Raw genomic sequence first — 13,478 nt, forward strand, 5'->3', positions numbered from 1 at the left:
GTTTTAAAACAAATGTTCAACACAACCTTCAAAAAAACCTTAAGAGCCATTTGCAAGCAGATGAAGAACACGTGACAATAGCTGTAAGGAAGGAGAGCTGAGTATGTTCTCAAAGATTGTTCGGAGTTCAAATAACCTTGTCACTAGCTTTCAAGTATCACGCTGTAACGCACAACATGAGGAACCACTTTCTGATGGATATTAATGCTTTCCGCCAATAGCTTGTTCAAAGACTTTTTGAACAAAATAAACCGTTCTGGTGCATTAACAGCTGCACTGCAAAAGAAAGAGAATTAACCTGGGAAGGAAAAAAAAGGCAAAAGACGATGAAATTTAGAGTTTAATAACACAAGGACGTTCTTACTGTTTCCCAAGGAGAGTAGTAACAGCTAAAAGTATTAAAACCAAAAAAGTTAAAATCCTGAGATAGGTCAGAAGCATTCCAATACAACCGTTTGTAAGCGAAATTCGACTGGTTTTTAAAAGCTGTAATTCATCAAAGATGTAAATAAATGCAGAGGCTATATTAAAATTGCTGACTGGTAGCTGTGTTAGCTGAAATCACATTCTTGTAATCACAGGGTTCTGAAGAGATCATATTCTTCCTTTAAGAAGATTATGTTGCAATGGGTGAGTAGATAATGCCTTTTTTTTTTTTAGGTTATCCTTACAAACTTAAAGAGAGCAGAAAAATTAGAGCAGACAAAGCTGAGATTTTTTTAAAGATGGAAAGATAAAATCCCCTGTAATGGCACACCAGAAAATTCAGCTACTGGTCTGCATGCTGCTGGCCATACTATAAAAATGCACTAAATGCCACAATTCTACCCAGGGTAGTTACTCAAATTCGGACAGATAGAATAAAACTCTCCAATGCATGTAGACTAGCAGAATGAAAAATCAAGAAGCTCCACACTCCAGCATTCAAGAAGCAAGTCTGAGGTTAAGGTTATTGCACTGTACTACAGCGTGATATGAAAAATTAAATGCATTGACCTCAGTGTTGAGCTAGAAAACAGCGGCAAAGAAAACTTTGGGATTTAACCCCACTTTCCTGCATTCTCAGCATTCTCTGAACAAGAAGTTGTGCAAATGCCATTAGTTCATCCAAATGATAATTAAAAAAGGAAAAATCTAGAATTCAAGGTAATCAAAAGAAAGTTTTTCAAAGCATATCACAATAGACATCTTTTTGTAAGATTACTTCTCAGGGAGAAGCCAGATATTGGAAGAAGGGAATGCGGACAGCTAACAGTAAATGAATGGTAAATATTATTTCCTGGCTTTTTTTCTTCTTAGCCTTCTGTAATAGTTCTGGCAAATATAAGCACGTAGGAATACTGTTCCTTTTTAAGACTCTAAACTGGGCTGTACTGTCATGATAAAAAGTTAAAGATGCATTTAATTTTATATATGTAGTGAGAGTTATTGCACCAAATAGACTTCAAAGCAGTGAAAAGATTTAACAGACTGTCTCATTTCATTTAACACTGATCATTAAAAGCAAGCTTATCAAAAAGAAGTAACAGTCCACCCAGTAACACTCCTTCCCAACAACTACATTTCCCTTTTCCGCACTTGGCCACCTCTGGCATTGGTGCAGTGGCACAAAACAGAAGTTCTGTCTTTGTAGAGCCTTGTGTTGGAAGCTCAATACGAGAGACCTTGCTCCCGGCTCAAACTCCTCCTGTGGAGAGCAGGGCTCCAAACACGGCTCCCCACAAGCGTTCAAGAAGTGTTTGGACAACTCTTAGATACGTGGTTTAACTTTTAGGTTGCCCTGTGTGGAGTCAGGGCTCGGACTCCATTAACCTCGTGGGTTCCTTCCAACTCAGGACATTTTATGATTATACTATCAGGAATAGCTAATTAAAAGAACACCGATAAAAGTATTTTGTCCAATAGTCTGTTCTGGTATTCTGTGTGGCTGTGCAAAGCACAAGAGCAGAAAAGATGTTCTAGTTTTTTATCTTTGCAAGGGCAAAAGCCTAAGCTCAAAACTCACAATTTTTAATTTGAAGCATCATTTAAAACACTATACGCTAAGTCACTGGTGCTCATGGTGAAAATAGCAATTATGGGCTGTATTTGATTTATGCCACAAACATTTCCTAACCAGAACAAAAAGCATCCAAGTAACAGAATATTCAGAAGTACTGCGAAGGAGATACTCTGTGCTACGCACCACAGCACACCATACACTGAAATACTTGACAATACTAAACTGTAGTATAATAGTAATACTAACAGGCATGACACGCATATTTTAAGTTGAAAAATGTCAGAAAAAAACCATATTAGAACACACCAACAAAAATCTGTTTATAGATAAAACATTTTAATAATCTGAAAAAATGTGAATGTCCAGGACTTTTTTTTCTTCTTACCACATTCCTACATTTCCATTCAAGCAGCTGACACTGATTTTTCCCAATCGTGCATAGAGCCATATAATTCTGCTGGACTGCCAGATAGGTAGAATCCAGGGTTTTATCGCATAATTGAACAGCTAAAAGGTCATTAAAGACATGGCAATGTACTTCCTCTATTAATAAATGACTTTTCAAAACACTACTAGAATCTAGACATTTCCAGATTTAAAATTTATTAGTGTGATAAGATTATGTAAGGTCAACTTTTCTTCCTCTCCAGCAACAGAAGTTTACTTTTTAAAATTCCTGAAATGTTGCTCACTAATGGATGTTTTCTTTCATAACCACCCTATTACAGATGCTGTTCTTTAACACAGCAGTAGTCTTGTACATATTAAGAAGACTGAAATGCTTTCCTCTGCATCTTCTGCTCCCATTTAGATGCTTTACTAAGCACTTCTAGAGAAACTAAACCTCACGGAGGTGCAGGTAATAAGTGCATTTTTACTTAAGATGAGAAACAAATGGACATTAACCCTGTCAAGATATTGCCAAGCTGACTTTGCTGCCACAAGATTTCCCAACTCTATAACCAGAAAAATCTGCAATGCTCTTTTCCAAGCTCCAAACTCATCTCTGATTGCAACAACCTGCTTTAATGCAGCATAAATCTGTTTGACAGACCTGATTAAGGCTTAATGAAATTTTCTTTGCCTTGTAATTTAGGCTACATAAATTATTAATTAAGAACAGAGTGAAAACAAGCAAGGTAATTTAGGAATTTACATTTTGGTGCACCATACACAGGCAATTTACGTACCTTACAAAGTTGGTTGACATTCTTTTTACATTGCTAAGTAGTATGTAAATCAAAAAACATTGAAGAGACGTTACTACACTTTGAAGTTCCTTTAAATATGTTCTGCTGCTTACCTTTCCCCTCACTACGTAAAACCTATAGCTTAGGAGTAACCAAAGGGCCACGGCACAGCTTTTCTCCACTGCTGTTCACGCTCCCCTGGTTACCAAGAGGAGGTGCTGCTGGCGTGAAGCAGGGAGGTACAAACCACATCTCCCTCAGGACCTTCCAAGGTCTGGAGGACATTCGGCCTCCTCTCTTGGTCATCCCAACAAGCATTTTCAGTATCTCCTTGCCCTGCAGAGACTTTGGTATGTGTACAGAGGATCACGAAGAGGACAAAACACTGTATTAACCTATAAATAGATTTCTGCAGTAAGCATCGTACTAATCCATTCCAAACTAAGACTTTTCCTCTGAAAAGGAAGCACCTTCAGTTCTACTGAAAGTAATTTTATCTCAGAAATAAAGAGATTAAACTAGGCATTGTCAAACTTGACAAAGAAATATAACGTACCCTGAAAAGAAGAAAGAGAGCGGTAGGAGTTAAAGAGAAAAGGGAAGAAAATGATTTTACACGGGGAGGTGCAAGCTCCTATTCAGAAAGCAGCTATGCAGGGGCTGAATCATTAGGACAACTGATCACCTACCACTTGATAATTTGTGATCAGTGTTACACTTCATAAAAAGGCAGCAGATCTTCACTCAGCCCTGAATGAATAGCTACCTCGCTCTCTACATAAATCATTCAAATGTATGATGAAAAGCAACTTTCCTTTAACAGATTTATCATATCAGCAATAAAGAAAATATGCCATAATTTACATCACCTGTGATTTTGCTACTTGAGATCACTGGAATTATAATCATAATACTTGGCTTGATCGAACATTAATTACATTAGCTAAAGAGATTTTGTAGTACAGAAATGAAAACCAGAAAGCTGTTTTAAATCTAGGGTGATAATACTTCAGTCAAATTCTCACTAATGAATCTTCTAAGTAAGCTGTAGCTACAAATTCATCTAAAGTACTTTGTCTTCACAAAGAATATAGTAATTTCGGGGTTATACTAGTGGTAATATTCATTTGGGGAATCAGAAGCAGGTTTGTGTAATGAATCTTAATTGTGGCTTTAGAGGTACCAATTTAAAAACTTGCAGGTGTTTCCTTACCATGTATAAAAAAAAAAACATTGAAAAGCATAATTCAACTCAAACAAGAAAAAGAAAGAAAGAAAAAAAGGCATGTCAAGGTCCAGTAAAGAGCTCTACTGCTTCCATGTTAACATGCCTAGGTTATGAATATTTAGCATCTGACATGTTCTGTCATCAATCCATTTATTTCCTAATTGAAAAGAGCAAACAAAAAATACCAACGTTCTCACCACCAAGTTCCCTCCAGCTTTAGGGCACACACACAAAATGTATGTGCGTGCCATTTTTGGAGATGTTTAGCTCTGGAAGAAAGGTAGGCTATTTTCATAGCAGAACCTGACCACAGATTTTATATGAGTATCATATTGTTCCTATAAAAGACAACATTCAAAGCATTTTCTAAAGATATAGAATATACATATTTAAGTAACTTGTGTTCAAAATACTGCAGCTAATAACTTTGTGGACAACATTTATTAACCTAAGTACCTTGCTGTTGCTCTTCTTCTTCTTCACTAGATGAAGCCAAATAGGCTTGAAAATCCATGTCGAGAATTTCTTCTTTTTTAAACGTTCTGTTAAGTGACATTACTCGTTCATGATCTGTTTCATCCCACGTGATATCTACCTTAAAAGCAAGAATGCCACTTGTACAAACTGAGACACTAACAGTAAACATTGTAACTGTCTTTTAAAGGAAAATTATTTGATACCTTCAATTTAAGCAGCAATGAAAACCTGTTACTAAGGTTCTCTACAACAACTAGCTACAATAACCATTTACTAAAACAAATCTACTGACTTCTTGGATTTTGTTCTGCAGCGAGTTTCAAGAAGTTTTAACTATATGAAAGAATGAAGAAGTGTCCTTGTGCACGGAAGGGTTCTGTAACAGGTCACACAACACAAAATCTCTGTGAGCTCCATTTCCTTTGTGGCAGCCCCTCAACTCCTCTCCTCTTCCAACAGCAACTCTTTCCTGGAATCACTACGGATTGCAATGGGGACAATGAAAGTGTTTGTGCAACTGCGCCCTCAATTGGAAAGCAAAAAATAATCCAGCAGAAATGACTTATTCTCAACCAATCACTTCTCCAATTTGGTTCACTTCATGGCCAGATGGAAGTTTTGGCTGTCACGTAAGGCAGGGTAGGAATGAATAGCTGCAAGGAGGGGAAGCAACTGCTTAAGTCTGGCACTGCCACCAAAAAAGGCTCTCGTTCAGCTGCACACAAATACCCATTTTAGGCAAATTAGACGATTTAACTGTGATTAACAAAGTAATTCCATGCACAACTTGTAATGGAGGTTTAATGAGGTCAAAATGTATTATTTAATTTGCAACAAAGAAGCCGACTCTCTTTTAAAATCCAAAACTAAAGCTAATTTATGGAGTTGCAACTTGTGGCTCTCTAACATGCTCACATCTTTTAGCATGCTTTATGTCTTTATTTTGAAATGGTGAAGATAAGCAGGAATCTTTTCTCCACTACTTAGGTAATTTATAAGATGACAATAAAACTAAACAAATTACAAAAACACTGTAAAGATACCTTTGATGTTCCCATAGCAGCAGATGTGAAGTACTTTGGCTTATACGCAGCGACGTTCACTTCTGAGGCTACATCTTTTGGCGTATCATCAAATGTAACGTTATCTGGAATAAATCTTAAAGGCAAATAAAACACGTTATTATTCAAATACACTAGGACAGTTCACAGTATAAACAGTCTAAGCTTTTCGTGAGCATGGTACATCAGCACAAAAGAATTCGCTAAAAGAAAAATCTAGTAAGCTTGAAAAGGAGACAAAAGAAATGGACAAGTACTCCACACGTGCAAGATTAGCTGTGTGGCTCCTGCACAGTTATTCCATAGGTTTTCAGCGTAACACATCACCATGCTGGGAAGTAAACTAAAAAACTTTCAGTCTGGCACTGCCAGGGGCAGGAGGGTTTTTTTGGGGTAGTTTTGTCATCTTTTCAGAAAGCTTAATATTAAAAATTCAAAAGAAAGACGTGAATAAAATAGAATTTGGAAGCAGATAAGTTAAAAAAATAATCAAAACATTTTAAGAGAACCTAGTAAATCTTCAATATAAACATTTTTTTCCCTGTGAATTGTAGAAGACCAAAGTCATGTGTAACAATGGAAGAAGTTAGATTTAAAACCCCAGCCCGTTGTACACTACATAAGAAATTTCTTGGGCTTTTTTTTTAAATCATTGCAAATGAAATCTGATGAGTACTCTTCAGCATTAAAATGTAACAAAGTAAAAGAATTTTTAACAGCTGTGTCTGTTGTAAGACATTATCTTCCTGTGTTTCAAAGCATGAAAAGTTACATGTCCGTTTGGCAGAGATCATCTCCTCCAAAACGATTCAAAGTGAACTAAGTTTCTCCAGAAAATAATTTGAAGCAAAAATTTAATCTTTCACTGACTTCCAAGAGTGCCCATAACACAGGCTCCAGCAGACAAAACCAGCTTCTGTCAAAATTTATTATCATTTAGTAACTTCTCTTCTGCTCAGATGAGAAGGCTTTTTTTTGTAACAAAAGACAATATTAACAATACAGCACAACTATTATTTAAAATCCCTTCTTTCCCAAACGTGACTTTTGAAATATTAGATCTTCCGGCTCATTCATAGGGGCTAGCATGATAATCCATTGCAGCTTCACGACAACAGCAGCAATAATCTTGCCCTGTGGTAAGCAATCCTGAAAAAAAGCCACTTCTGGACCTTTGGGGAAAGAAAAGAATGGAAAAAAAAAAGGGCAAAAAAAGGGCAAAAAAAGGGCAAAAAAAGGGCAAAAAAGGGGCAAAAAAGGGGCAAAAAAGGGGCAAAAAGGGGCAAAAAGGGGCAAAAAGGGGCAAAAAAGGGGCAAAAAAGGGGCAAAAAAGGGGCAAAAAAGGGGCAAAAAGGGGCAAAAAGGGGAAAACGGGGAAAACGGGGAAAACGGGAAAACGGGGAAAACGGGGAAAAAGGGGAAAAAGGGGAAAAAGGGGAAAAAAAAGCAGCAGTATGTTGTTTTGTTTTCTAAATCCTACCAGTTTAAGTCGGGCATATCGAAAGGCTGAAGATGCAGCCAGAGTATTTCACCTTACTTCCCTCAGAATAATCTCTCTGTGCAGAGATCCTCTCAAACTTTCCATACTCCAGTTAAAATGTTCAAAAAAAGAAGAAGAAAAAGAATCAAAAGGAAATTTAACAGCTCACTGGATGCCTAATTCATTTACATATCTCATTTTGGTTACAGAACAAAGGCAGCATCATTTACTTCAAATTATTTTAAGTTGGTTTGAATTGTCCCTCCCCTCCACCGCCCGACACGTAAAAAAATCACCACTGGATTTACCTCAGGTCTATAAAGGAACAGCTACTTTCAAATTCCAGTCCATCGCATTCCTCATAAATTTTATTGGCTGTTTCAGGAGAATCACATTCTACAACCGCATAGAAGTATTTCAGTCGCTTGAATTGATACTCCCGCAGTTTTTCCCTATAAAGCCTGCAAGAGTGGAAAACACCATAATCAAGTGAGTTGGCTTTAAACTACTCTTCAATTGCAAAATACTTTAACTCAACTCGTTAAAAATACGCACGATTAAACAGTAAGAAGTTCCATCAGTATCTATTCAGTTTTACTCAAGTGGAAAGACTATAATTCAGTTTTATTAAGTGTACACTTCCTGCTATCTGACTCTGCTTCACGTATTTGTTGTAAGGTTAGAGTTCCTGTGCAGGGCACAGAGTAGCATCTCCACATGCCTCTGTGCAGGCTGCAGGAAGTAGCATTTAATCGTTCCTACCAAGTTGTTTGGAATTATCCTGGCTCTTCACAAGGTTGAAGAAAAGAGCATTTACACATAAGTACGGGTACAAGTTAAGGGTGTAAGAGAAGCTGGGAGACTGTACGGACAGGACTGTAGTCCCTCACACCAGAGAGAGGCAGCACAGGAGTGAGCAGTAAGAAAGCGCGATGGGTGAGGAAAGGACTCGAGATATTAACGTGGGGAGCACGGGTGGTGATGGAGTCATAGGACATAAGAGCAAGAGAAAAAGAGACCAAGAAGTAGACGAATTAGTGGAAGGATAAAGGAGTGAGATTGCAGGGCTGAGGTGCTGTCCCATGAATCTGAAGGGTTCATGCACAGGTTCTGTTGAGACATCTCTGGGATAACTGGATTTCTGACTGTCAGATTCCAGATGCCCAACGAGCCGTAAATCTAATGTTTCAGGATGCACCCTCATGCACACAGTGGAGCCAACCTGGGCATGCACCGAAGCACGAACTCTAAGCTCATCATACACCTCCCTGACACACTAGAGACTTTCCTGAAAGGGATCTGCACTCATTTTAGAAGCATCCAGATTTTCCAAATATAAGGCAGTCCAGCAGGATGTATTATACAAAAGTAGCCCTCGTCAGGCTGCCAAACATCTGGAAATTCTGGAAAAATATAAAAGCAAAGCCTCTCAAGTTCCATAGAGAGAACACTTTCAAGTAGAACAAAAGGGAAAGAAAAAAAAAAAAAAGACATGCCTGAAGAAGCCTGGACAATGGGAGGCCTGATGAGCTCAGCCTAGTAAGCAAGGGCTGCTGCTGGTGGCAATCAAGAAATCTCAATCTGGGAATTCTTGGCCTAAATTAAGGTCCCTGTTGATTATACAGATAAAAATTTTGACAGTAAGCAACAAAGGGAGTTTACTGCATGAATGGCAATTCATAGAGGAGAAATGCTGTTAACCTCTCCACATGTTTGTTCAATTTATTTTTCCAAAGAGCTACATAATAAAAATTTTGAACTCAATTATCAACAAGCAAATTTTCTCAAGTTTCATTACCATGCACTTATTCAATACCCTGACAATGAACCAGAGCCAGTTGTAAAACACCCCTTGAAAAAGCTGTAAAATTAAGGCATCCACAGCAGACTTCCACATACAAAATTTTGCAAACAGGAGCTGATCAAGATTTTCACTGAGAATTAGACATAGCTTTCACTGAAGTTAAAATTAATACCCGTCATTCTCTGTGGTATTCTCTGGAATATCAAATAGTTCCACGGGTCCTTTCTGTTCTTCCTCTTTCAATCTCTCTTTCCCAAATTCCGAAGGATAAATCTACAAATACAACAACATGAAAGTAAATTTTTAACTATAGAGGCATAGTGCACACCAACTAAGAAAAAATATCTCCTCAAGAAGTATCTCTAAAATCAGTAAAGGGATCAATCCCACAAACCTTAATATCTTATTGATTTTAATTTAGAAAAAAGATAGTGGAATAAACAAACTGCCTGTCAGGACTGAGAATATTTTTGGACAGATGAAGAACAATAAGAACCCCGACTTCATTCATTTCACTGTGGTCCTTTTCAGAGAGGGATATTTCACCAACATTTCTCAGAAAGCTCGAAGAAGGCACTAAAAATGGAAAAATGTAACTCATCAGAGTTCAACCGATTTATTAAAAAATGGTGAAATATAAGAAATGTTGTGCAATGGTAAAAGGGGTTGGAAAGTATTTAGAAATAGCCAGATTTAAGGTTGGGTTACCTAGAGTAAAGATCATTGAAAATTAAACTCGTCAAAGAAATGTAGTCTCGCCCTACCCAACTTTGAGAGCTTCACTCTTAGTCTCACAGCCAACCCTATAGACATGAGAAGGTAACTGCTTCGGGTTCTAACTTTACTATGTTCATTTCTCATACTGCAAGTTGAATTGCAACATGGTTTCTCACTTATCACGTTGATATCTCTTTTTGTTCTCCACAGAACCATCTTGCTTCACTCTTAATTTGTAGGGTTTGGTGGATTTTTTTTTCTTACTTGTTTTTTTACATTAAAAGACAGGCCTCCTTTTAGAAATCAGGTCTTACCTTAACAGAAAATACCGCTCCTCCTTTGGGCGTGAAAGAATTAAATAGAGCCAGCAAATCCTTGGCCTTCAGCCTATCCCAATCCATATTACAAACTGCCAATCTACTCGTAATCTGAACAGACAGGGGTAAAAAAACAGGACATAAAAGTTTATAGGTTTAACTTCTGACTGCTGCTGGGAATACAGTATTTTCTAGCATCCATCCTTGGTAAAAATCAAGTCAGCAACAAAATCTGCTGCAAAAATAAACAAAGACTTTGTGCCACTTCAACTAGCAAAAGTCAAAAGCACCAATGACCAGAGCAGATAAAAAGGACAGGAATAGTGAAGCACTGTAGAATGGACTGCACCAGTCACAGATTTAGGACTGCAGTTACAGTATCAGCGCTTCGGATTTTGTAATTATCATTTGGTTAGTCACAACAGCAACTAGTATCACAGCATTATAACAGTACTAGCGTGATTTCTTACCTAATTGTGCTCCGTTTTGAATTCCTACTTCACTGTCTAATGATTTCTTAATTTCTTAAAGTGTGAGGTAAAAAAATAAATTTAAAAAGCGGAGAAAATTGGTTGTGAACAAAAGCAATACTATTTAAATTCTGCAATTTCTGAAAAGCTTAGTTCTGTTTGTTCTTTCACTTACAGATAGCTCACCTATAGGCAAGCCTCTGCTTCAAGCAAAAGAGGAGACACCAATGAAAACTGCAAGTCTCATTCTCAGCCATATTTCACCATCATCTGCATTCTGTAAAAGGCTGAAAAATCCTTGTGAAAAATACAAACTCTTTTGTATATGAAGCTCTATAGTGAACACATAACAGGGTACATTTCTGAGTTTGTCACGTAGCAACTTTCCACAAGCAAAGTACTGATACCTCGTCTCCACGAGGGGCATCTTTATCTAGCTCACGCCACGAATGTTCGATCTCTGGCTCCTTCGGAAATATGTCGTTTAAATCCTCATCATCATCTGAGCTCGTTTCAATGTTCCCTATGCCTCTAGCTAGATCAGGCCCACTATCACTTTCTTCATCATCTTCTGAATCACTCTCTTCTTCTGTTTCCCCATCATCCTCTGGCTTCTCTTCCTCGCCCACTTCCTCATCATCTTCTGGCTCCTCTTCCTCACCCGATTCCTCATCATCTTCTGGCTCCTCTTCTTCTGATTCTGCATACTCAAGAGCACCTCTTGTAGAAATTTTTTCCTCTAATTGGCTTTTACTAAAGTCACTTTCCTCACAGGTGTCTGTGCACACAGTCACTGAAAGATAAACATAAGGTATCTATTCTTATGTTGGAATTACATATGATCCTTTGCAAAGAGGAAAAGAACTCAGGTTTTCTTCCTACAGATTTACAGAAGCCCTGAAATGTGTAAAAACGCAGGAATAAATTACATCAGGGAAGCACAAACAGCATAAATTATCAGTATTGCCTGCTCACCTTGTCTAATCTAATCTAATCTAATCTAATCGCTCTTTAGACCCACAATTTTGTATTCAATCTTAAACTGTAATGAATATTAATCTGTTATTCTAGTTATAGAATCAACAGGTAGAAATTAGATTTACATAACGTAGGCTATATGCATGCACAAGCAACATAAAAAAAATTTTCTTTCAGTTACCAGTTCTCTTTAAAATTACTGGCTTGATGCTGCCATCCTTACACTTTCAGTCACTGACAAGTTGAAGCCTTCATAATCCCAGACCTTACATTTGCTATTAAGTTTGAGAAACACGGTTGCATATAAACTATTACACATTTTATTTCTCTAACTAGCCAATAACTTTATCCCCAGCAATTAAAAGGAGGTGGATATGCACAATCTTACTGAAGAATCAGCACCGATTTATGAAGAGCTGCCAATTCTGATTGTTCAGCAACACTGAATCCAGTATATACTATTATACATTTTATTTCTCTAACTAACCAGTAACTTTATCCCCAACAATTAAAAGGAGGCGGATATTCACAATCTTACTGAAGAATCAGCACCGATATATGAAGAGCTGACCAATTCTGATTGTTCAGCAACACTGAATCCAAGTCAGTCTTACAATTATGATCTTGCAAAAGATATGAATGAAACAAAAGCAACAGCATCTAAGTAAATACAGTTGAATTCTACTCATTATTTGAACTAACCGGATTGGGATTTTTTTCCTCCTAGGGAATGGTCCCTCCTGGGAGCATGAACAGATTTATTACCACGTGAGTGTGAAGATTTTTGCTTGTTTTGAATTGAAATTGATCTTTCTCCTGACCCATCTCCTTGCTTGTTTTTCCCTTTGTGTGAAAGGCCTTTATTTCCCTGAGAGTGATCAATTTTTGTTGCAGTTTTCTCAGAGTCCTGTTTCAAATTGAATTTAGAGGTAATTTTTTGTCCTTCATTTTTAAGGTCATCTAGTTCTGTCACCGCTTCATGTGTTTGGTTCGCTTCTTGGTTTTTTATTTTGCTCTTCTCCCTAGGGAGACCAGCTGCAACTAGTTTTGCAGAATCTGCTTCTCCTTTAGGTTTAGTTTTTTTTTTCTTTTTTTTCTTTTCAGTATGTTCTTTACTCTCATCTTCTGAAAGCTCAGAGTCTGATTCCGACAAGGCATAAAATTTCCTGAGGTTCTCTGTAGAACTATAGTTAACAGGACGGCCTCTCTTATCCATCGTATATTTCAGTTTAAACTTCTTGTCGTGAAACATAGCTCGGAATCGTTTGTCAATCTTGACTTTTCGTTCCTTTTCAGGCATCTCCCAAAATCTGGGATCCCTAGTAATGTGGCTAAACCGTCCATCGCTCAGTACTTCCTCCATTTTTGAGGCTCTTGAAGACTTAGCCATCTACAATATGGGGGAAAAAAATCAAAACACACCACCTTTAAATAAAAAAAAAACATTAACAGAGATTGATACACAAGCAAAACGAAAAGTTTGTAACTGATACCTAAGAAAGTCTTTCCATAAGCAGATAAAGGAACTGAAACGAGTCACAAATTATCCCACAGTCTTGGCCACAAATCTTAGTTACCTCAGATAACAGACACGCAACTAAAAAAACCCACGCGTGCTGCTGGCACAGCCTTAAGCGACTCCCTGTCAACCCCGAACAGGGCTTCAGGTGGCTTCCCTGTAAGCCAGAACTCAGCCTTTCCCTTCCCGCGGGACCAAGGCACCTCATGTCTCAAAGCTCCCGTGAGGAGAGGAG

The 13,478-nt window shown here is 37.7% G+C and overlaps 1 protein-coding gene across 1 annotated transcript in view; it reads right to left on the reverse strand.

Annotated features, from left to right (window-relative positions):
* The window catches only part of ESF1 (ESF1, nucleolar pre-rRNA processing protein, homolog (S. cerevisiae)), a 30,437-nt gene extending 17,323 nt beyond the window's left edge, over positions 1-13,114 (reverse strand). The window contains exons 1-7 of the mRNA XM_009870461.1: positions 12,427-13,114; positions 11,154-11,539; positions 10,274-10,387; positions 9,415-9,515; positions 7,747-7,899; positions 5,941-6,055; positions 4,877-5,015 (exon numbers count right to left, since the gene is read on the reverse strand). Of these exons, the coding sequence (XP_009868763.1) occupies positions 4,877-5,015; positions 5,941-6,055; positions 7,747-7,899; positions 9,415-9,515; positions 10,274-10,387; positions 11,154-11,539; positions 12,427-13,114 (1,696 nt within the window). The remainder of the gene's footprint in view (positions 1-4,876; positions 5,016-5,940; positions 6,056-7,746; positions 7,900-9,414; positions 9,516-10,273; positions 10,388-11,153; positions 11,540-12,426) is intronic.
* Between the last annotated feature and the right edge of the window lie 364 nt (positions 13,115-13,478).

The sequence above is a fragment of the Apaloderma vittatum genome, unplaced genomic scaffold (genome assembly GCF_000703405.1).
Source record: "Apaloderma vittatum isolate BGI_N311 unplaced genomic scaffold, ASM70340v1 scaffold16755, whole genome shotgun sequence".
NCBI lineage: Eukaryota > Metazoa > Chordata > Aves > Trogoniformes > Trogonidae > Apaloderma > Apaloderma vittatum.